Genomic DNA, 25,121 nt, shown 5'->3' on the forward strand with positions numbered 1-25,121 from the left:
AGATTGATGGTGTATAACTGAAGAAACTTGTATTCCTGCATATGACTAACTACACACATGGCTACTGTGTATTACTGTGTTGCCCTCAGGGTTTGTAGGGTTACCTTCACTTACCCTCATCACTCCCCACTCTCTCATTTAGACAACAGCCTAATCCCTTCCATTAAAGTAATTGCTAATCTGTTTCTTCAAAGCCAAATATCTATGCATATCCATTTCTCCCTGAAGCCATTCACCCTCCTTTTTTTAAACTACATAGACTATTCTCTACCTTCTCACTCATTCTTCCTCACTCCTCTCAGCCTCCTCTCAACTCCTACCACTCTGACTTTGCCCACTCTCCATTCCCCCCCCCCCACACATTTTTCTCCCCCCCCCCCCCCCTTCACACTCTTTTTTTAACATTAACCCTCAGCTCCTCACCCTCTCCCTATCTCCCCTCCCTGCTCCCAGTATCTCAGTACCTCCCAGAGGTCTTCAGACAATGGCTTGTTTTGGGAACTCCGAACTTCCTTAATGGACAAAAGAAGGCTGGTCTGAGATTGTACAGACTGATAAAGACAGGAAACAGGCTATCTGTGTTGCAGAGGCACGAAGGGGGAGACAGGAAGAGGGATGAGGGGAGAAAGACTGAGAGACAGAGAGAGAGGAACAAAGACCGAGCGATGTGATTTCAGAGAGAAAGACTGAGATGGAGGCATGCAGTTGGACTGATAGACAGAGCTAGACTGAGCTAGACAGAGCTAGACTGGGGAGAAAGTAAGGGAGAAGGTGCCTTAAATTAGTGACTGACTGAGAGCAGGAGGGAAACTTATGTCGACCCCCAGTGACCTCCAGTGAGACAGTTAAATTACAGGAAAGTAGTTTCACTGGAGGGAATTTCCAGACATTACCTCCAACAATGTAACTTGCCATCTGGAATCACTATCTACAGTATATCCTCTCTTTGGCCCTTTTTCAAGTTTAACCTGCTAACAAAGTGTTAAATTAGCATATTCAGTTTAAGGGAGTCATTATCGTCATTATCTCCACTGTCATCGCACCCTGTAATTATTTCCAAGTGCTGCTATCATCGTTAATAACCGCTGGGATGCTGTTCCACCTCCCAAGTAAATAACTCGATCCAGGTGAACTCAGGGCTATTGTAAACGGCAGTAATTGTAACATAGTACAGTTAGTTCATAACACAAGTAATAAGAATGCTTTTACTCTGCTATTACCATTTTCAGGTGAACAACTCCATCCATGTGAACTCAGTGAACGTGCCAGACAACGACCTGATGGCGACTAACGGAGTGATCCATGTGGTGAAGAATGTGCTGTACCCTGGAGGTGAGTGACAGAGCTTTCAGAACCATGCGTGCATGTTTATTCAAGAGACGACACCACACATGCACGTTTATTGACTATAAGACTACACAAGATGTATAGAACTTATGTGTGTATGTGTGTACAATCTGCAGACCTTCCTGTGGGCCGCGAGGATCTACTGGTGCTGCTGAAGAGACTCATCAAGTACATCAAGATCAAGGTAGAGCAACGGTCATGTGACACTTCAATATACGTAGATCCTGTCATAAAGCTCCTTTGATCATCATATTTTCTTGAGTTCTCCAACCTCCTCCCATTGCTGTCGTGTTTGTTTGCGTTTTCTAGTTTGTGTCTGGATTTTCCTACACGGAGATCCCACTCACCTTCATCAGTAAGTTCTTCATCTTCATCCTCATATCCAAATGTCTGAAGGCATGTGATGGTTTTAAACATGGATGTAACCTAAAGTTAAACGCTTTAAATACATTTTTCTTTTGCAGAGAGAACAATCACCACCACAACCACTCATATTGTTGAAACAGGTAATCATTTTGTATGATATTTTGTATCATATTGTAAGATTGAATTTACAAATAGTACATGTGGTTAGCTCAGACCAAAGTAGAAGAGAAGGGTAACCTATTTGACCTATTTCATGTTGGCTTATGTAACCATATAGAGACCCCCTTATGTTCTCTTTGTTAAATATGGAAGCAATATCTTTGTTGCAATATCTTGTTGAAGCAATATCATGTTTCTAAAATGTATCTACTGTAATTCAATCTGAAGGCACGTGCGTACGATATCACTTGGCAGTATCTCTCAAAAGCAGATTTCAACATTCCTTATTGCTGCTCTGATGAACCACTGGAGTAGCTTCTCTTCCTATCGTCCAAGTCTCTCGACATCCCTTAATCAGGTCCCTTAATGATGAGGTAATTGGGCTGTCATAGTCTTGTAAGAGACGGTGGAGTCCTGGACAGTATTTGCTCTGTTGGGTCTCGGCCCAGTTCTCTTTAGGGATCATGTGAGTGTGCCTGTCTGGATTGGGTAACATGGGAGAGATAAAGCTCTGTGGCTTTAAGATAATTAGGGAAATTATGAGGACGTGAGAGAGCTTGTCTGCTTCTCGTTAGCAGTGACAGGGAGTTGCTGCCAGAGGTTTTATATCAAGTTCAGCAAGGTTCAGTCAAGTGTGGACAGCGTAGGAAGGCTGTGTTCTGGTGCCAGCTTGTGCTCATCTGTGGGTGGAATGATGAACTGTGTTTTCATACATGGCCCAAACACAGGGCAATACATACATACACACCCACATTCACACACCCACATTCACACACACATACACACACCAGCCATGCTGCGTTGGCGTAGCCTCCATCTGCCTCCCAGCACCTTTACATGATCCTATTTGTAACTCATTAGTGTCTCCCTGGCTGGGTTTATTGCCTACCCTCATCTGTGTGTGGTTAATGGAGTACACCAGACCATAGTAATGGGACAATGAAGCATTTTTTGGCAACAAGTTTGGAATTTTGGAATCAAACAATGAATATGATTCGCAGCTTTTATTTGATGGTATTTGTGTACATATTGGTTTCACCATTCTGAAATTCTGAAACACTTTTTATGCATAGAGTTTGCTATTGCTGTCTGTCAACATGAGGACCAAAGAGTCAAGGAAGCCATTATAAACCACTAGTTATCCTCAAAAAGGATGGTCAGGTTACAATTAGCTAAAAAGTACCTAAAAAGCCTACAGAGGTTTAGAAAATTGTATTGTGGACAGATAAGATGAATATACCCATGGACCAGAGTGATTGCAATAGAAAAGTTGGGAGATCAAAAAGGATCTGCCCAAGATTTACAGCATACCACCTCATCTGTGAAACATGGTGCAGGGGTTGTTAAGATTGGGCATGTATAGCTGCCATTAAAACTTTCTAACTTGTCTTAATTGATGATTGGAACTGGTAATAATATCATATTGTATGATTGAATTCTGAAGTATACAGAAACATCTTGTCAACTCAAGTGCAAGCAAATGCCTCCAAATTCATTGGATGGCATTACATCATACAGTAAAACAGTTACCCAAAACATACTGCTATAGCAACTAGGAAGTTTTTCAGGGCCAAAAAGTGGAAACTGGCCAAGTCAATCTTCAGATTTAAATCCAGTTGAACATGCATTTCATTTCCTGATGATAAGATTTTTAGGCAAAAAGACCTGGTATCCTGGTCTCTGGTGAGGTCAATAGGTTTCAGACTTCAGGCAGTTATTGCATGCAAAGGATTGTCCACCAATTACTAAACTTGTGCTTGATTTGGACATTCTATAAATCTGTCCCATTACTTTTGGTGACCCTGCAGTAGGGGGACTATGCATACACATTTCTGAATCGTGAAACCAATACAAATCCAAATGTTTGGTCTGTAGAGCCGAAAGAAGAAAAAATGCTTCACTGCCCAGACCATTACTTACGCAGGGCACTGTATATAATTCTTAGAAATCATGTTTTGGCGTTAAAGTCTTATTCAAGAATCTTGTGTAAGTGTATCCACCTTAGGTATTCTAAGCAACTCAAGACTGCATTAGCCCAATGAGCTAAAGCAGAGGTGTTAGCTATAGGAACCTCCTGATCGCAAGCAAGGTTACTAATTACAAATATAGTTGTTTTTTATTCAACAGCTAGCTGTGGGTATCTCCTTATAAAGTATATAATAAAACAAATAATTGCATATCAATTACACTTCTGTTTCTTTGAGAATCCCTGACACAAGTACCACTACAAACCCTTATGTGCCATTTGGTATGAGGTAGTTAGCAATCGTAACCAAATGTACTTCACTGAACCATCTACACTAGAGCAGGACAGGAGTCTGGAAGTGATTCCCTGACTAAGCCATGCAGCCAGAGACCTCAGTGAGAGGGATGGAGAGTCTTTGAAGCCAAATCTATGAAGCCAAATCATCATCTGTCAGCTTTCATGTGTTTATGACTCAAATAAATGCTGTCACTCATAATGATTTATGCTTCTGCATAGATTATGAAGAGGTATAAAAAATGGAGACCAAGAAGATTTGTGAGGTTTTCAAAAAATTGAGCTGCATCGTATCATAGGCTTCTCAACAGTAATACAGACCTTTAAGTTTACTGCATGAAGAGTACTATCAAGCTGCAAGCGTATTAGTATTTATTATGTCACCTCTTGGACCAAAGATAAGACACCAATCTGGGTCAGTGTACAGAAATAGGATATACATGTATATTAGGATGCGGCTAATGTTTAATACAGTAACAATACAGTTTTCACTTACAATGTACAGTTCTTCTAAATGTTGCTTTGCTCTCCCCAGTGCCTGAAGTAACAAAGGTCATCAGAGTGATCGAAGGAGGGCCAATTACCATTACCAATATAACAAGGGTTATCGATGTCGAACCTACCATCACCAAGGTTACAAGGGTTATCGATACCGAACCTATCATCACCAAGGTTACAAGAGTGGTTCAAGCAGAGCCATCCTTCACTAAGGTGACCAGAGTGATCGCAGCAGAACCTGTCGTAACTGCAGTTGTTGTCGAGGGTGAACCCACCATCACCAAGGTTACAAGAGTGGTTCAAGCAGAGCCATCCTTCACTAAGGTGACCAGAGTGATCGGAGCAGAACCTGTCGTAACTGCAGTTGTTGTCGAGGGTGAACCCACCATCACCAAGGTTACCAGAGTCATTGAAGGATCGCCTTCCATCACCAAGGTCACAAGAGTTATTGAGAGTAAGTTCCAGAAACCTTTGTAGAATGTTTAGGTCACAACATTAAACTACAATGGTCTGCTGAAATACTTCAACATCCCACACTTTGCGAATACTGAATTGGATTTGATGAAAATGTAAAACATAAAAAATCTAAAATAATGAATCGTCTCTCTCTCGTCCCCATAGCCCACAGTACCTCTTCTGATGGAGAGCTGGACACAGATGGAGACATAAAGAAAATTCTGGAAGAAGGTCAGTAAAATGCAGTTGCATGCTTGAACACAGTACTGCATCTTACATTGGACGCATTTTACTATAGTCTGTTTCCATCCATATGTTTTATATGGATGTTACCGACAAATGCATCAATGCCTAAAGGTTGGTCATAGCTGTGGAACATGTTAATCTTAGTTGGATTTCCATTTCACTCACTTTCATTGATAATGGATGCACCTAGATGACAATGAAGTTGAGCGCTATGCTCACAGCCTATGAAAACGTATAACATTGGTGCATTTTCAGAAGCACTTGAATTGTCTTGGTGAATCTTTCAGTAAATCAATCAGTCATTAATCAGTTAATGATTGATTGATTTGAACTTGATGTTTGGTTACTTTGAGGGCATTGTTGTACTGTACACACCCTGTGTGTATGTGTGTATGTGTACCCTTCCAAAAAGCGGTGTGAGGGGTTACCTGATGTCATCACCATGTTATCCTATCAGAACCTATAATGGAATTTAGCTAGCACACTCAAAATATATTTATTGTTGAAACAAGACAATATTTTAATCTACAAAGATTTTCCTCAGGTCACACCTGATGTCTCATAGCGTTTCCTCTCTGTCCAGCCCCTCACAAAATATGATGTGCATTTAAATCAAAACATGTTTGGGTCCCATTAGAGGTAACCAAGGTTAAGAAGTTTCTGGAAAGCGAGGTACACATTCTCCAGGAGGAGGAGATCAAGCGAATCATAGAGGGAGGTTAGTCGGAGAAAACACTTGATTCTACCAAGCCTGAGAGAAGAATGGCATGAGCACGTCCAGTATGCCATATGTTACCCCTGGTAACCGAAATGGCTGCCTCTTCCCCGTGTACCAAGCATCCCATAATATGAACAGCTTATGTTCCCGTCATAGCTTTCTTGAGGACTGAATATGTAGCCAACAAAATTTTACAGATTATGGACAAATCGAAAGAAGACATTTTGAAAACAAAGGCTATTATTCTAGACCTCAAAAATGCAAAAACTTGCAGTCAATATCATTCATACATCTGGACAATATAATGAATTAATAATGAAAACATATGTTTGGGGCTTAACCCTGATCACATGGGGGGGAAAAACTAAGTGAAGGCAAATTATGGATGATATTCTCTGCACTGCTGGTTGTGAGATGACATGCATGAGTTTGACACCAGGATTAAATATAGTCAATAATATGTAATGACAGATTCACCCAAGCTGAATTATTGTAGTTAATAGCAGTGTTCATAAAGAAATCACTTTGTGGAATTCATTGGGATCTGCAAATATGTTCCAGAAGTTCTAATTCTAATTTATGAAGCAATTTGTAATCAAAATTGAAATCCATAAAATATCTCGCAAGGGTGTATCTGCCAAAACGATTGCAAACCACAGCACATGCTGTTTTCCACATTATTTTAAGGAACACCTTCTATGAAGGCCATATGCATAATTCATTATACATGTACAGTACTATGATAGAGTAATAATGCAGTATAAGCATAGTTATAGACACACATAAAGACTCATATAGGCTCATAATTGCATATGCCAATACTCTAATGCATTATAAGTATAATAATAATCACAGAATGTACAGTTACATAGTGTTTCATAATTGCTGGTCACTTTTTCCTCATTGTCTGCTTTCAGTAAAGTTAAAATATTTAAAATATTTAATCATGACACAATACAAAGTTCTTTATTATTTAATGTTATTCTTTATTCTTCAAATGATTGAACAAATAGTTGCATAGACCACTTTATAATAGTATGGTATAGTATTATAAGTATGCCACACCATAACAATTCTTATGATGTAGTAATAATGTTCATTATAATGCTGTATGATCCTTGAGAAAAGTGACTAGCAATTATAAAACACTATGTAACTGTACATTCTGTGATTATGATTATACTTATAATGCATTAGAGTATTGGTATACACAATTATGAGCCTACATGAGTCTTTATGCATGTCTATAACTATGCTTATACTGCATTATTACTATATCATAGTGCATTATGAGTGCATGTACAGTTTAATGCATTATGCATGTGAGCTTCATAGAAAGTGTTACCTCATGTTATTTTTGTATGCTTCTCATTTCTCTTAAAATTGTATTTATGTCTACAATATTATCATAGCACCAAGTTACACTCACCAATCATGTTTATGAGCCAATATTTATGAGCAAAGTTTGCAGAATAACCATTAGAAGACAGATATTGTATTATACAACATTAGTACCACCACAACACGTATTCCTACTGATCGTTGTAATGTTGGGTGAGAATCAGAACCTATAATTCCTAAAACATATACTCATTATTGGGTTCCCTGACATGTTTTACACAGAGCACTCTCTATTCCTAGCGTTCATTATATTAGGCCATGTCTTGGATAACTTCCATGTAAAACATCACAAACTCCAATTGTGGTTTGTGCTGTTTGTGTTGGCTCAATGAGGCTGTCACGCATGGAGCATCTAGATTGCCACTATGCTAAGACAGACATGGCTAGAGTCTCACATGACATGATTCAAATCATGCTAGATTTCAAGCTTTATTCAACACATGTTGAGTTATATTAGTTTTTTCCAGAATTAGTATAAGAGGGGAAACAGATGAATGTGAAACATGGTGATTTGTGAGGATATGTCTGTCTGTCTGTCTGTCTGTCTGTCTGTCTGTCTGTCTGTCTGTCTGTCTGTTGGATTGGTCAAGTTCTTCAGATATGAGTGTGCGTGCGTGCGTGCGTGCGTGCGTGCGTGCGTGCGTGCGTGCGTGCGTGCGTGCGTGCGTGCGTGCGTGCGTGTGTGTGTGTTGTGGATGGCGGTAGTGGTGGTGGTGGGGGTGGTGGTGGCAGTGGTGGTGGCGGTGGCAGTGGTGGTGGTGGTGGCGGTGGCGGAGGAGGTGTAGTCGGGAGTGTGTATCTGTCAGTATGTCCGTCTGTCAGTACATGTTGTTAAGTCGTTAAATGACTTTCAATGCCCTTCTCCGCTGCCGCTCTGGAAGGTGGAACCGGATACAGCATGGTCACCAAAGTGATCCAGTCCGAGCCTCAGATCATTGAGGGTAGGGCCTCCTTAAAGGCACTGTTTATATCTCATACCCTGTTTATCATAAGCTCTTGCCTCTTGTCCTATACTCTTGAAATGTATATTTCTTCTCTTCCTTGAACTAATCACACATATACAAGATTGGATCAGTAAAAGCAAGGGTTCCACCATATAGCTTTCACAGACCCAGTCATGTCAGATCAGTGATTACTCCAAGGCAGGGAGGATGCATTATTAGAGTATTGGGACTATATGTGCAATACATGTGCCAGTCATTGTATGTCTAATGGCTCCAGTTCTGCCCACAGGTCCAGATTTCTCTAAGATCACCACCATCCAGGGCAACACAGGGCTGATCGATGCAGAGTCAGAGAGAATCACCAGACTCATCCAAGGTTAGAACCTCTCATTTATGGAGTAATCATATAAATTGAAAGTGTTACTCTTCCATTGACATCAGTACATGATTCACTTGAAAGTTTGTATTATGTACACTCATCTCAAGTGTGTCCACTCTGTTACCTGCCATTTACATTGTCAATTTTCAAATAGACTTGCAAAAGTGGTGCAAATGGTGCAGTAGATCATTTTGAATCTTTCTTGTTACTCTACAGTATCTAAAGTCTGTATTCAGTTTGATTGATTGGATTTGTTGACTTTCTTAATTTTACAGACGGAGGTAGAAGAGCTCCAGCCAGAAGACCTCCAGGTAAATAGAGTGAAATGAGAAGACATTCCATCAACACCGCTGTTGAACAGCGAAGAAAAACACCTGTCAAAGAAGTACTGAAGCATAATCACTGCTGGAAAATATGCACAGGATTAGTCAACTATCAAACTCTTGATTTGTCATGATCGGATTACCTCTTTATCATGCTCTCTCCACTCTCTACCTCTACCTACCTCATTCTTTCCTTCTCTCTCATTCTCTCTCTCTCTCTCTCTCTCTCTCTCTCTCTCTCTCTCTTTGTCTGTCTCTTGTTTCTACATGGCATCACCTCTCTCTCTTCCTCTCTCTCTCCATCTCTTGCTCCACAGTTGGTGTGAGAGGCAGAGCGAGAATGGTGAGGCGCCACAACAAGCCCAGGCAGTGAGCCCATATGTGCAGGAAACACCTTCAAGCTCACTTTAGGAGACATGAGGAACTGTCAGGAACAACCAAGATACAAAACAACAAATGGACACTTCCTATGTAGTCCTAATAGAGTACACGTGGACCAAACAACTGTGGAACGATAAGAAGAAAGATCAACCGAAAGCTATTCCTTTGTTGAAAGTATGCATTGGGTGTCTAAAACCCCAACTGGACCATTGGTATCGGAAATGACATGTTTTAGTAAATGCAAAGAGATTAAAAGTACCCTACGTGTAAGTAATGTATGTATGCGAGGAAAATATGAACTTTTACTGTGGTGTACATCGGGGAGAAAGTGTGAAATATTTCCATGGAAAGAATATGTTGTTTGTATGTTGTTGTTGTTTTTTTTATCTTGTCACTCTGCAAAAAGATGGCTTGAATGGGAAGTACGTTTTTAAGCTTTTTTATGGTGCTCAGCATTCTGTACTATGGATGGATTTCAACCAATAGAAATCAAGCAAGGCTTTGCTCCTTTAAGATACTGTACCTCTGTGTAAATTATCTAACTGGACAACCAACCAAATTATTCTTATTTTTTTTACTCCTCTTTTGTTTTCCTGTTCCAATAATGAATTCTGTACCTGAATCAATTAATTTCTGATTCAATGTTTGTTGGTTTATGTGTGTGCTTCTCGACGGAATGATTTAAGGCTGTAGCCATTTACCCCTCGTCTGAGATTCTTCTCAAAGGCTTCCGTTATTGAAACTGTGTTCATGTACAACCAGGCCTCACAAACCTATGCACCTTTTTACCTCTGTGTGTGTTGGAAATAAGTGTTCAATAAACTTTACAATTGAATGTGAAGATTGTCCCCTTGGTTGTTTGTTTTACCTCATAAGAGAGGGTATCCCTCTGGTTTACCAAATCCACCTCTTCAACTGTACCACACCACAGAGCTACTCCACACACAGAAACTCCGCTAACGCTTTATTTGACGTGTACACTATGATCTACCGATGAAAATGTCATGACCATGACTTAAGAGGTGTCATAAAGTGTAATGTCCACTAATGACCACTCATGTTAGATAACCCAATGCTGTTATGACAGAGAGGTCATACTGCATGTCATAATGAATCATATGATTGTCTTTATGTCACACCGGTAGATATTGTATATATAAATATAGATAAAATATCTGTATTTTTAGGGTGACCTCATATTACAGTACCTTTGATGTTGCTTCCCTCAGGTATCATGTCTTCTTCTCGTGGTTCAAGTACCAAGTATCAGTGTGTTTACAGCAAAGGCAATTCAACTGACTAATCATGTAAATATTGCCTAACACATGTAACATGGGCTGGAATTCATATCACCGTCCTCCTCTTAACCATTTCCCTGACTCAAGGGACATATGTCCCATCCTTGTCCAAGCACATCTTCAAATGCTTATTTTTTATGAGAGTGACGTCATGAATCAGAATGTGGTCCTGGAGGCATGTAACACATCACACCAGTCAGTCATGGGTTCCATCTCATGTCTCATAACTCAGCAGCTCAACAGCTCAGTTAAACTTCAGATGGCCTTAAAATTCCATGACATCATCCAATTTAGGTTTAAAGCAACAAAACATCAATAGAAAGTATCTCTGGCAGATGTTTGCGTAGTGGGTTGCGTTATTGTTTATTGTTGCGTGTTTTTGTTTACTTGTTTGTGTGTTTACTTGTTTAAGATACTTTAAGATGTTTTGAAATGTGTTTTGCGTAGTTTCTAAAGCTTGGCATAATCAGATGTGCATGAAGAATGCAAGCCATAATCTGCACAATGTGTCTGCTCCAGATACAAGCTTTCCTCACACCTGTTAACTTGAGTTCACTGGCAGCACGTGAGCACACAGTGACTATGAAATTACTATGAAATGTCTTTCTCGGGTGTTGCCTTGGTGCAAGACAAAAGACCTTTGTATGTGTGTGTGCGCAAGTGCGTGTGGCGTGTGCGTGTGAGTGCGTGCGTGTGCGTGTCTGTGTTACCCTCCATGGCCTCTCTCTCCTGAAGACACTCATCTTTAAGTCTGTCAAAACAAAGATGTGTTGGGGTTTGGCCTGCGGGCAGGTGTTTGTGTAGAGGAGATGAATAAAGCCTTTCTTTGAGGATTGACATCGTAGGTCCTCTGAGCTCCTGTTGGATCAGACAGACACCACTCTTCTGACTGTTCTGATCAGGCGGTTCATGCCATTTTGGCTTTAGTCCCCATAAACAAAATGAAAAACATATTTCATAACATGTTTTTGTACAGTAGATGTGTTTTGGATAGGGAACGTGTTGTTTTGTTCCCAAAAACGTGTTTTTCAGATGTTTCAGAGTGACCTGCCATCAGTTTGCACAGATTCCAACCACTTTGTTTCCTGCTGTAGCTGTGACAGTGTGTGTGTCTCTGGACACGAGAGAGTGGACCTGGATTGAGGGATTAGCCAATAAGATTAGTTCTGGGTTCCAGCGATCATGGGGTAGCTTTCCCAGTGAAGGTCTGTTGGGATGTCATTAAGATGATTCATGGAACAAGCCTCCAGGACTCCCAGTTCATCCAGGCCCAGGTTGCATCATACAGGGAGTATGAGTTTGTCAACTAAAGAATCACGATTCTGCAATATAACAGTCATAAAGAGGTGGTTAGAGGTGTGGAAGGTGGTCAGAACAGTTGAGTTTATAACATGTTTATAACATGTATGCTATGGGGTTGCGGAGAACTGTGGGGGATGTGTTGGGTTCATGGACACACCCATCGGTGTCTTCTCATTGTGGGATTATTTGTAATTATTCAGTGTTGTCATCAGTCATCCCAGCTGGTGCTTGACAATGCTATGCTCTAAGGAGGTCCTTAAGAGGTCCTTTTGTACTGGTGTTGACCTACTCTTGACAGGTATCTGGTATACTCTGATACATAAGAATATGTATCAGAGTATCTATGTTTTGATCATATAAGTCTCTCTCTATCTCTCTCTCTCTCTCTCTCTCTCTCTCTCTCTCTCACACACACACACACACACACACACATGCACACACGCACACACACACACACACACACACACACACACACACACACACACACACACGCACACACACACACAGATACACACACACACACACACAACACACTTCTGTGCTTTTTGCTCAAGCTCAAGGTTTCTCTTCGTCCCCTCTTTAGCCTATATAAGGCATACATGTTCCATTAATCATGGAATATCCCTCTCTGACTCTAAGGGCTTGCACACACACACACACACACACACACACACACACGCACAAACACACACTTATCATGTCATGTCCCCCTTCTAGCTCTAAGGGCTTAATGTTGAAATCCAAGTTTGGACGGCCAACAGAAAGAAGCTCTTGTCTTTGTACTTCGTCCACCATGCATGAAGCATTATTGGAAAAACCTGTTGGATTAATTGGATACATAATATTTCTAGTTATGGTCTTAGAAATGGATACAATTATTTTCATAATCCTATTGCAAATAGCCAGATTGTCCTGGACCAGGGGTATCCTGATTTTAATTAGATTTATAAGAGAAGCAAAAGTATAGTAGTATAACTGCTTAATCGATCTGTCCCTCAAGACCAATGTACTATCCTATATCTTTGAATGATACAGCCATGATGAACTTGGTGAGCTACTGTGTCAGCAGTGTGTGCGCGCGTGCACGCGCACGTGTGTGTCTGTTTTATTTCTTCCATGGGGAAAGTGTTATCGTTAATGGTTTCACTGTGTCACGGAAGCTGGTTTATAGCTGCTCCTGTGTACAGTATATGTGAAGTGCAGGAATTCAAATATTCACAGTCAATTACATGGAATCGAAAACCAAAAAAGAGTGTGTTGTTTAGCAACAGTGACAACGTACAGAATACTATTAGGCCCAATTAAAGTACGAAAATTTGAGAATAAAGTGGCATTAATTCCAGAATAAAGTTGACATTTTGAGAATAAAGTACTGCCATCGTCGCAGGCGCTTCACACCTTGAGGATCGATCAACTTGACGCTCTGTCGTATGGTGTTCGACAAAAACCTCTGCATCTGTAGCCTTGCATTTGTGTTGCTTTCACTTTGCACAAAGACCAATACCTCATCCAAGTCTGTGTGGTTCCTGCATTTGAAAAGACCCAATCTGCTCACAACAATAACTTTCCAATTTGGCCCTGAAAAACTCCCTGGTTGCTATGTTGTGGGTCATTGTCTTGCTGTATCATGACATGCCATCCAATGAGTTTAGGGGCATGTGTTTGTACTTAAGCAGACAAGATGTTACTGTAAACTTCAGAATTGATTCAATGAAGACAAGTTAGCCAGAGGCAACCGTACATATCCCATCCACAGTGGGCAGTTCCTTTTTTTCTCTCCAAATGTTCCTCTTGCCATCACTCTGGTACATGTTAACAAATATTGTTTTACCAGGTCATCTAACTGAGGCATTTCAACAGTGGTGCACAGCAACAGGGAGGCATGCAATAACAGTTTTTCTCGCTTAACCATTTGTATGAAACTAGAGTTGCATTTGCAAAATAGTTAACATAACTGTCTATATAGGACACACAAACCAATTGAGTAAACGTTGACTGAAACTGAATTATTTCCTTACAGCATATAACCATTTCCTCCATTATAGTCTTCTTCATACATTATAACTCTGACTGCTCAACAGTTCAATGAACAATCTGTTTGTAATCACAAATTAAATAGGTCATCAGCAACGTAACAGCCCTGGCAGACAGGAGAGAATAGATTAATGTAACTGTTTTTGTTGGAACCTTTTGTGTTCTATAATAATGCATAAATAATATTTTTTGTCTTGTTGTAAGTACCTGTTCAGAATTCTTAATTATATTACTCAAAATATTACCTTACCTATATAAGTACTTTCTACTTTATTCTACTTTATTTCTACTTTATTCTCAAATAATGCCACTTTATTCTTAAAATGTCAAGATTTTGAAGTATTATCCATGCAAAAAAGAATCTTAGTACAACCGCCCCATCACTGTTTATTTTTTTATTTTTATTTTTTCTCTTCACTCGGCCCTAACACTATTCCATAATGAAGGGAGTTTAGTATAGCATTGGAATGTCTAGCTTAGATTGAAATAAATGCACAGCTGTGAGTGGATTCACTAAATTGCCAATATGGTTACAAAAAGGGGTCACCTGCAATTACAATTAAGAGCTTACGTGTAAGGAATTCTTCTCATCCTGCTACTTCCCCTCCTGGCCACCATTGGCCCCCAGGTACTCCTTATTCTTTTCTTTGTTTCATCTCTTTTAGTTAATTGGCATTACCTGTGCCTTCTTATTTGACCAGCATATCTTAAGCCTGGCCCATTTGTTACTTTGTGTTCAGTCTTGAGCCTTCACAGTTGTATGTACCTGTATTACCTGAGTTTTACAAGCAAAGTACATTTGACTTCTGCGTCCTTCCTGCACTTGGGTCTACACCATAAGAGGATCATGTTATTCATTCGGTCCATATATTTAATGACACTTCTACCAAATCTATCATTATCGTCATGATATGGATCTTAAACTTACTAAACACATTTTAAAAAGATCTTAAAATCAAATCCATTGAATACGCCAAAATTCGCTTCAGTAGACATTGGTCTAACATGTTCTTTTTGAATGATAGGGTTTACTGAGACCAATGGTATCCCCAATGGTGTATCCCCCTGCTATAAATCTATGGGAGGCTTAGTGAACCCTGGCCCACTCAGCTCTGTGACATAGAGTTCTACTGCTTCTTTTCCAACTCTAAGCACTACCAGCTGAACACAGCTATGGTTCTGGAATGTATGAATCTTGTTGGAAGATTCTACCCAAGCACAGATGAGAACAATGGAGTTAATTACATGTACTGTAGTCTATTGCTACATACAGTATTTCTCATACATAATCCATGTACTCCCAAATCTATTCAAAGTTTGAGTTTAAATGTGCATTAATTCTGACTTCCTGTTAGCAATAGTAACATTATTGCCTGTCTGCAAAAATTACAATTTTCTCCAGTTATGTTTGCATTCCAATATTTCATGTGGTTTTTTTGGGGGGGGGTTTTGGGGGGGGGTTATGAAAGATGAAAAAATATGTCTTACATCAATCACAAAAGCTATAAATCATGTTCATATTCAGATTATGGCAGAATCTCAAGTGTGATCAAAATGTATGTTCAATCAAACAGACCTAATATCTTTAAATTACTTTTACAGCAATCCAACATACAATACATGATCAATGCAAAAATACATCAGAACATCCATCCTAATGCACAAGGGCACAAGACCCGCCCCTATCCCGTCGCTGTCGCTCTTGAGAGCCAATTGTCTGCAGCACACGCTGTCACAGTCACTCCGGTCACTCAATAGTTTCACAAAGAGGAGGGCTGTCACTCAATGGTTTTACAAAGAGGAGGGCTGTCACTCAATAGTTTTACAAAGAGGAGGGCTGTCACTCAATAGTTTCACAAAGAGGAGGGCTGTCACTCAATGGTTTTACAAAGAGGAGGGCTGTCACTCAATAGTTTTACAAAGAGGAGGGCTGTCACTCAATAGTTTTACAAAGAGGAGGGCTGTCACTCAATAGTTTTACAAAGAGGAGGGCTGTCACTCAATAGTTTTACAAAGAGGAGGGCTGTCAGATTCAAATAAGAACAACCTGGAGTCTCTAGCTGCTTGCGTTCAGCTTCAGAACTCTCTGCAGTTCTCGGTTAAACTTTTAATAGCAGACCCCCCAGAGTAATCAGGATTGGTCCCGACTGGACAGTGATGGTGCATGGATGGATGGACCAGTCAGAACATCCAATAGATCAGACTCAAAGTCAAAGCCAGTCAGTTTAACAAATTCAAAATGGGCTTGTACTACATTATCCATTACATACTTATAGAAAAACTACAGTTTTTTCTTCATTGCCTTTGAAAAAGACAGATAAATACATCACATACTGTATCATGATCATCACGGTTGAATCACTATACTGTGGCTTTGTTGTTCTAAGGTGACGTTGTTCTAAGGTTTCTTTTCTGACTACATGGCTACAGTTCCAACATGCTAGGAAATGTACTGTAGCCTACAGTATGCAGTGTATGGGAGGCCAAGTAGTGTATCATCTAGTCTCTGTTCCTCTCTGTTCTCCAGACAGGTTTCTATTCCCTGTGAGTGATGAGTTCCTAAAGCCTAGAGTACCTAGATGAATGTCCTCCTACATATATCATCCTCTAGACAACAAGAACATTTGGGATGAAGGAAGAACATAGCCATTACCAGCCCAGGTATTTCATATCTTAAAGTATCTATTGTAATCTTTCTGTAAAACATCTTAAAATACTAAAATAATCATTAAAAGGGTTTGATCTGGCAGATAATGTAGTACCACACAGCACAATACAGTAAATATAACATGGCAGTTGGTAAAAAGCTCTATTTTTCTTTCTCACCAAGAAATCTGCTATGTCATTCTTCCAATTGATTTCACAGTTCTAATATTTTTATGAGTTTACCAGATTTAACAGACAAGTAAAAAAATAAATAATTCAGTCCCTTGGGTGTGATGGCTCTGGTCCTGATCCCCATCCGGCAGGCGCACGTGCAGCGGCTCAAGAGAACCAGAGCGCAATTGGCAGAGACTCAACAGACTCGGAGTAGGATTGGCTTAGGCTCAACAGAACCGGTGCAGGATTTGATGTAGGATCCATGGAACTGTGGAGAAAGTGATTAATGTGTGATTGTGGTGTCTGTGGAGAGAATGATGTCACCCTCACAGGAGCCCTACGCTACAGAGGCTGAAAGCAGTTAGGCTGAGGGAGGCAGACTGTGCTGTTGTAGTATCTGACTCGCATGGACATGGACATCTGTGTGTGTGTGTGTGTGTGTGTGTGTGTGTGTGTGTGTGTGTGTGTGTGTGTGTGTCTGTGTGTGTGTGTGTGTGTGTGTGTGTGTGTGTGTGTGTGTGTGTACGTGCGCACATGTGTGTGTGTACGTGCATGTGTGGGGTTCCCTAAATCATTGCCCCCTCCCCCCCAATACACTTTCCACCCTTTGGGGACTCCTATAGGAGCTGTTACTGAGACTAAGTTGACTGCCAGCCAGAGTTCCGCACATTTAAAAGCCTGCCTTGCCTAACATAGAACATACATGCAGTGACATCATCCATTACATGTACCATGCCATACCTGCCATGATCACTAAAACGTTTTTCCAACAGCGGAGAAAGAGAGGGGGGAGGGGTGGGGGCATGGAGAGGGGGAACATGGAGAGAAGGGAAGAGGGGAAAGCAGAGACAGGGGATACGACAGGGGAAGAGAGAGGGGGTCAAAGAGGGGGATGGAGGTTGGAGAGGGAAGATGGAGAGAGGAGTAGAATGAAAAGAGGAGGGAGGGTCAGAAAGAGAGTGGGGAAAGAGAGAGGATAATAATGAGAGTGGGAGATAGAAAGGATGAGACAGAGAGAGAGAGAGAGAGAGAGAGAGAGAGAGACAGTAACCTCACTGTCAGTGTGACCCTTGCTGCAGTCTACTGATAGATGGAAAGGTCAGAACACACTAAGCACTGTTTTCAGTGGTTTCTCCACTAATAGATGTGAAGGTGTTTATCCTGCAGCTGCAGCTGGAGCTCCCCTGACAGCTAAAACACTCTCCAGGACATGCTGGTTTGAAAGGGAAAGGATTGTCTCACTCCCTCACAGTCCAACTAAGGTGCATGATTTGAAGAACAAACTGGATGTGAAAGAGATATTTAGCCATTATTGGAGGGCAATGGAAATTGGAAATGGTATATACAGCGCCTTCGGAAAGTGTTCAGACCCCTTCACTTTTTCCACATTTTGTTGTGTTATAGACTCAATTTAAAATGGATTAAATTAAAAGAATTTGCCATCAATCCACAAACAATACCCCAGAATGATAATAGTTCATGTAATTTTGGAATTCATATATTTGTTTTTATAGGGTCTCTGATTTGCATAGGAATCAATTACACACTGTGTGGATCAGGTTGTCATTACAAACACTCTCTCTCTCTATCTAGCACATACACACACACACACACACACACACACACACACACACACACACACACACATTTTGTCATGCTTTGAGAAGGGACAAAGAGAGACTCAATGGTGAATTGTTGTAATATCTCAGTCTTTCTCAACCAGGCCTGGGCCAAAGCTAAAAAAAACAGACTAAGTAGCTGAAATAGATGCACCTCATCAATCAAGAAAGCTAAATCAAGCTACTTCCTAAGTGCTATCTTGGATTCTGCTGGTGATCCAACACAATTTTGGAAAACAATTAAAGCCCTGAACCGTGGAAATTGCTCTTTATCCCGACCTAAAGAAGTTTTATTAGACTCTGGCCTCATTACAGAGACAATTGAGATAAGTAATGCCTTTAATCAGCATTTTATCTTGGCAGGCTTTTTGTTTGAGAGAAATGGTGGTTTGGCTGACCCTGGTCAGTCGGTCGACCGCGCCCCCATCTCCCAGCCCCCAGTTGGCCCAATGAGAGATCAGTCAACTACTAGCGAATCTTTGTTTTAATTTCAACAATTTTCTACTTGTGATGTACTAGATGCCCTGCTTAAAATTGATTCATTGGGGTTGATCTGCTTGATCCAGGCCTATTGCAGCTTTCGGCCCCCCTGATTGCAGAGTCATTGACACATATTTTTAATCTGACTGTTCTCAGGTGCTTTCCCCAAGGTTTGGAAGGCAGCCCATGTGCTCCTTCATTATAAAGGTGGTGACCCCTCCGACCTAGATAAATACCCCCCAATATCTACACTATCTTGCCTTTCCAAAGTATTAGAGTCCCTGGTCAACTCCCAGCTAAGAACCTTTTTATCTTCCCATTCTATTTAAAATGTGCTCCAATCCGGCTTTAGACCTGGTCATAGCACAGTCTCAGCTGCTACACTTGATAAATTGCCTAGATCAAAAAAAAACATTGTGCTGCCTTATTTATAGATCTCTCCAAGGCATTTGATACAGTCGACCATCACCTACTCATTCAGAGGTTGTCTGAAATAGGCCTGGATCATTTAAAAATTATTTAATAGACAGAATGCAGCGTGTCTTAATTGATGGTGTTAAATCAGGTTTTCTGGACATAACAAAGGGTGTTTCACAAGGTTCAATTCTTGGTCCGGTTCTTTTTACTATTTACATCAACAATATTGGATTATCTGTAAAATAATTGTAACCTGCATCTACACTCACTGAAGGAACACCCGTACACCTTCTCATGGTGGAGGTGGTGTAATGGTATGGGGAATGTTTTCTTGGCACACATTGGGCCTGTTAATACCAATTAATCATCGCTTGAATGCCACAGCCTATTTGAGTCCCTTCATGGCCACAATTTACCCATCTTTTAATGGCTACCTCCAGCATGATAATGTACCATGTCACAAAGCAAAAGTCGTTTCAAACTGGTTTCATGAACATGACAATGTGTTCAGTGTTCTTCAGTGGCCTTCCCAGTCACCGGATCTGAATCCAGTAGAACACCTTTGGGATGAGGTAGAACGGGAGATTCACAACTTGAAAGTGCACCTGAAAAATCTGCAGGAATTGCGTGATGCAATCATGTCATTATGGACCAGAATCTCAAAGGAATGTTTCCAACATCTTGTGGAATCAATGCCACAAAGAATTTAGGCTGTTTTGAGAGCAAAGGGAGGTCCTACCCAGTATTAGTATAGTGTTCCTAATAAAGTGTTCGGTGAGTGTATATGCCGATAACACTTCTTTATGCTATTGCCCCCACGATTAACAAGGCTCTTTCTGAACTACAGTCAGCATTCGCTGTCCTGCAGAGAGCATTTGTTGGGCTGAGGTTGGTGCTTAATGCTGGAAAAACAAAATATATGTATTTACCAAAAAAAATATGTTTTATCTGATTTATGCATATGTACTGTACTTTAGGTGGTGGCCCCATTGATATTCAGAAAATATAAAGAGAAGCTTGTTAAAAAGCTAAGATTTAAGGTGGGCTTCTTTTATAGGAATAGATATTGCCTTTCCCTGAACAGCAGACAGCAGATTGTACAATCACCCTTCATGCCAGTGCTTGATTGTGGTGATGTCATCTACCAAAGTGCAGGAGCCACTACTCTTAAACCTTTGGATGCCATCTACCATAGCATGTTAGACCTTGTGTTTTATTATGTTGTAATTTTGTATGAGTATTATTCATTATTGTAAACTGTGTGTATGCAGGGCTCCCTTGTAAAAGAGACCTTGGTCTCAATGGGACTCCCTGCTAAAATAAAGGTTAAATAAATTCTCAGCCTCAGGCAATTCTCATTGAAATAGTAGAGGATTTTTTCAGAGCGATGATATGGGTAGAGGAATCATAGCTTTACAATAAAATTTGGATTTGTTTTGTTGTGCTTTCTATATACAGTACTAATATTCTCTTTGTTTCAGTTCATTCAAGAAGCACATATTACACAGTATATTAATTTAACAATTTCTGAATATTACTGAATGAATAATTCTTAAAGAATTGGGAGAATACAGTCTGAAAAGGATTTGAGTTGTTGTGCTTTGCCTTCCAATGGAAAATGTACCTCATTACCTTGCTGAGAAATGTCAGTTGATATGTTCCAGTTCCCAGCATATCTGCTGTGGGTATGTATTTTACAAGGCATATTTTGGACAAGGCTTTCTACAGGAATCTGTAAAGTGAAGGAGAGATCTAACAGTGACAGAGTATTGGGTCTCTGGCTCAGGGCTTTAATAGGGTCATATTAAACATTCCTCAGCTGGGCTGCAGACTGGGGCAAAGAGTCATAACCTCACTTAACGCTTACAGTGTTTCTCGATTGCTTGAGCACATTTCTTGAAACAGTAATCACTTTTCAAAACAGTTAACACGTTTGGCAAAACACTACATTCCATTAGCAAAATTAACTACAAAGGTGAAAAAAGTAAATCACAGTCAGAATTTCACATAACAACATAAACACTTTGTAATCTATCATTTTTTGTAGTGCTGCTTCGGTTACAGAGAATATGAATGCTTACTATAGATATAAATCTAGTTAATCTAGAATATTCAAAACCAAGCAGGTAGTTACAACAAGAATATTTGAATTACTGATTGTCAGTTGAACCGTACAATGAGTTTACATGTGTGGAATAGAGATTCACTATAATGGGAGAAATGCTGTAAGGAAATACTTTTTCTTTTTGTCAACTCATTTGCCTTGTGTGTGAAAACAATGAGAAATGACTGTTTCGCAAAAATGTTTACTGTGGTGCTCGTATGTTATTGTGGACGCATGTGAACTCCAGTTTTATACAAATGGTTTAAGTATTCAAATAAAACTGTAATCTGATCAACAGCTGATCAACCACTATTAAATTGTTAACTAACAATTAATACACTGTTTTAATTACTTTATATTTTGTTCATACTTTAGTACCCAAGCAAAAAAAACATACTAAATACAATTTGTTTTAATTATACTTAAGGTATATGTTTAAATGCACTAAGAGTGTGCTATTTTGACATCTAATAGTGTACTAAATATATTAAAGTTGTATAGAAGTTCAACTGAAGCACTATTTTAAGTATTAATTTTTAGTGTATTAAATTGTACTAAATTGGGACAATTATTTTGCACTAATTGAAGAGGTGATCTGTAATGTACGTAATTGAAATTTACTTTTAGTACAATTGAATTGTAATTAGAACATGTCACCATCATATTTCAAAAATACTTTAAAGTATACAAATGTATACTTTAAAGTATGTCAAAATGAGCATTGAATGCAATAAATAATAATAAATAATAAAAACGGTAAGTGTCAATAGTAATTATAGTTATGACTGTGTGTAAGCAGACTCTCAAATAAAATGTTGCTGTGAGACTACAGTATAACCCAATTTGGGAGGAAGACATTTATTTAGATGTTTTGATAAACAGTACATTTGCCATTTCAATAAATATTATTAAATGTTATTGAATTCAACATACTGTACATTAGATGTGCTGTATATATACAGTATATATGTTGACATTATGCAAGTTACTGTCAACAAATTAATGAACAGTATGACATAGATCATTGGTCACCAACCCTGGTCCTTGAATGCTATAGGGTAAACAGGCTTTTTCACCAGCCCAGTACTAACACATCTGGTTCATCTTATCAAGTCATTATCCAAGCCATATTCAGCTGGTTTTAGAGCTGGACTTAAACAAAACCCTGCATACTGTACCCCTGTTTAAAGTGACCCCTGGGTAAAGTGACCACTGACAGAACTACAGTATCATAAAACTACATCAATCTGAGATCAGTGTTGTTTGGTCTTCCTCCTCCCTCTGCAGCACAGGAGTCTGAGCAGGGCTACAGTGGAGAGCAGGAGGAGCATCCCAGCAGCCAACAGTAGAAGAAGCAAGGCCCCAGAGTGGTACGCATACCAGGGCATCCTGTAGGCCTCTGTACGCAGGTGAGCCGCCCCCCTGTGACGCATCACAAACTCCACCCAGAAAATTGCGTTGTCCAGGGGCTTGATGGGCTGGTCCCTGTGCAGACGGGACAGCCTCTGCATGTTCTGCCTGTAATGGCCGTGGTTCAGCACCTCGTCTAGGGCCTGCTGGAATGTGTGTCCACTAACACTGGCCAGCTCCAGGATCTTGGCGGCGCCTCTCTCCTGCAGGCGGAGCAGGTTGTCATACTGGTCGAAGAACAAGGGGATGCCCATCACCGGGACGCCATGGTATATGGCCTCCTGGACTCCGTTGGTTCCTCCATGGGCCACAAAGACTTTGGTCTGGGAGTGGCCCAGGAGGTCCTTCTGAGGCATCCAGTCAACCAGCAGAGTGTTGTTACCCACAGTGGAGGGTCGCTCCCCGACATGTCTCCAGATCACCTAGTGAGTAAATATAATGGTGATGAAAATTGGTTCAACTTCACATTACCTTATACTTGTGTTTTAAACCTGTAATAACTAGCAACAACATTGTATTAGCAGAATGTCACATTATGCTTTAGTAATTGCTTTTTTGATACACAAGTGTAATACTGTAGAGACCTTCTAGAAAAAAATTATATAGGAGAAAATCCTGTGCACAGACAGAAGAAAGTTGGTGGTTCGTAGACCTGATAAAGTCAAAAGAAAAAAATGTATGGTCTGAAATCACTTTAAATAGTTTATCTTTTTTTCTACCTTCTTGAAAAACTGAATAGTACCTTCTGAGGCAGTTTGGAAAAGACAGTGGCGATCTCTTCAGCGATATCATTGGGTAGAGCATTGACCAGAGTCCCCAGAGACATGATAATCACCCCATGCTCCCCAGCACTCTGAACAAACTCCTCCAGTTCTTGGGGAAGGGGCTGGACCGGCTTACACTGGAACCCACCAATGTAGACCACATTGGGCATGGTGGGCCGGGGGAACTCAAACACAAAGTCTGACCTCATCAGCCAAATGTCCACTTCCTGGATGAGGTTGATGATGTCACACCCCCCCTCAAAGTACTTATCACAGATGGCATCATAGTTCGGCCCTACCATGAACTTCTGTTGGAAGGCAATGAGGCTGTGGAAAAGCATGTTCTTGACCCTTTGGACAAAGCTCATTTTGTCTGTGAAGCCGGACCCTGGGACAGGGATATAAGAGAGGGGCGACGGAGCGATGGCAAAGTGTCCCTCTCCACTGACTATCCAGCGAGCATTGAGCACCACAGGCAGATTGAGATATTTGGCCAAAACAACCCCTCCTGCTATGGCTGGGTCAGTCAGAACCAGGTCGAACTGAGTGTCCTGAAGACTCTTCACCAAGTCTTTGTCATCCAGAAGGTGAGACAGCATCTCACAGGCCTGGAAGTGGGCATCCGAGAGCATGTAGAGAAACTCTTTGGTGATTTTAAAGAACGCCAGACCTGAGGCTCCCTCTCTCTGAGCCTGAGCAAATGAATGAATTGTATCAATTATCGTGTCATGTCAATTTATGTGACCCATCACTTACAGGATTATCTTTTCCAATCAACCAAGTTCTGAGGACATACCTTCATGTGTTTCTGTAGGAAGGCCTCGAAGAAGTTGTCAAAAGCATTGATCTCTGTAATAGTGACAGAGGTGTAGAGAGGAGAATTCTCAGTGATGTACCAGCTTGTTGAGGCTCGGACCACAGTGATGCTATGTCCCCTGGCGTGGAGCTCCTCGATAAGAACCTTCATGTTCACCCAATGGCTACCGTCCACCGGGTAGACCAGGACATTTCCTCCATCACAGGATGGTGAGAGCAGTAAGGATGTCAGGCAGACACTGAGGAATGCAAGTGTACCCCATAAAGGACTGGGCTGCATTGTGTCTGAAATTAAAGAAGAAAGATACATTTGACTAGTATTGACTCACCTGGTTGAGGTTATTAAAAATAAATAATTTCTTGGTTGTCTCAACACTTTTCAAAATGTCCTAAAGTCACATACTGTACATCCATCACCTCATTTGTTGTTAATAGCAACTTACTATGCGTTGCCATTTTTCAGCCACTCTGTTTCTGTTGTTACAGAATGTTTGTTGCAGCAGTCATGAGGTGTTATCTAAATAAATAAAGATTTCATAAGAAAGTTAAATGTACCAATATTGCAATATAGTATGTGAC

At 40.4% G+C, this 25,121-nt stretch overlaps 2 protein-coding genes across 5 annotated transcripts in view; one reads left to right on the forward strand and one right to left on the reverse strand.

The window, feature by feature from the left end:
- Positions 1 to 10,319, forward strand: part of LOC310817087 (periostin-like) — a 23,785-nt gene extending 13,466 nt beyond the window's left edge. Inside the window, exons 14-24 of one of the 4 annotated variants that reach the window (XM_083687515.1) lie at positions 1,230 to 1,332; positions 1,464 to 1,531; positions 1,657 to 1,702; positions 1,812 to 1,853; positions 4,668 to 5,084; positions 5,252 to 5,317; positions 5,970 to 6,050; positions 8,333 to 8,392; positions 8,685 to 8,771; positions 9,050 to 9,085; positions 9,415 to 10,319. In XM_083687515.1, coding sequence (XP_083543641.1) covers positions 1,230 to 1,332; positions 1,464 to 1,531; positions 1,657 to 1,702; positions 1,812 to 1,853; positions 4,668 to 5,084; positions 5,252 to 5,317; positions 5,970 to 6,050; positions 8,333 to 8,392; positions 8,685 to 8,771; positions 9,050 to 9,085; positions 9,415 to 9,470 — 1,062 coding nt within the window. In that variant the 3' untranslated portion in view covers positions 9,471 to 10,319. The remainder of the gene's footprint in view (positions 1 to 1,229; positions 1,333 to 1,463; positions 1,532 to 1,656; positions 1,703 to 1,811; positions 1,854 to 4,667; positions 5,085 to 5,251; positions 5,318 to 5,969; positions 6,051 to 8,332; positions 8,393 to 8,684; positions 8,772 to 9,049; positions 9,086 to 9,414) is intronic. The other 3 variants (XM_083687516.1, XM_083687517.1, XM_083687518.1) reach the window with 3 other exon arrangements.
- A 12,486-nt stretch (positions 10,320 to 22,805) lies between these two features.
- Positions 22,806 to 24,822, reverse strand: ugt5d1 (UDP glucuronosyltransferase 5 family, polypeptide D1; the record flags this gene model as incomplete). The annotated part of the gene is made up of 3 exons (XM_083694747.1): positions 22,806 to 23,384; positions 23,705 to 24,418; positions 24,523 to 24,822. 3 exons carry the CDS (start codon positions 24,820 to 24,822, stop codon positions 22,806 to 22,808), a joined length of 1,593 nt encoding a protein of 530 aa, XP_083550873.1.
- Between the last annotated feature and the right edge of the window lie 299 nt (positions 24,823 to 25,121).

Source organism: Argentina silus, assembly GCF_951799395.1.
Source record: "Argentina silus genome assembly, chromosome: 2".
In the NCBI taxonomy this organism is placed as follows: Eukaryota; Metazoa; Chordata; class Actinopteri; order Argentiniformes; family Argentinidae; genus Argentina; species Argentina silus.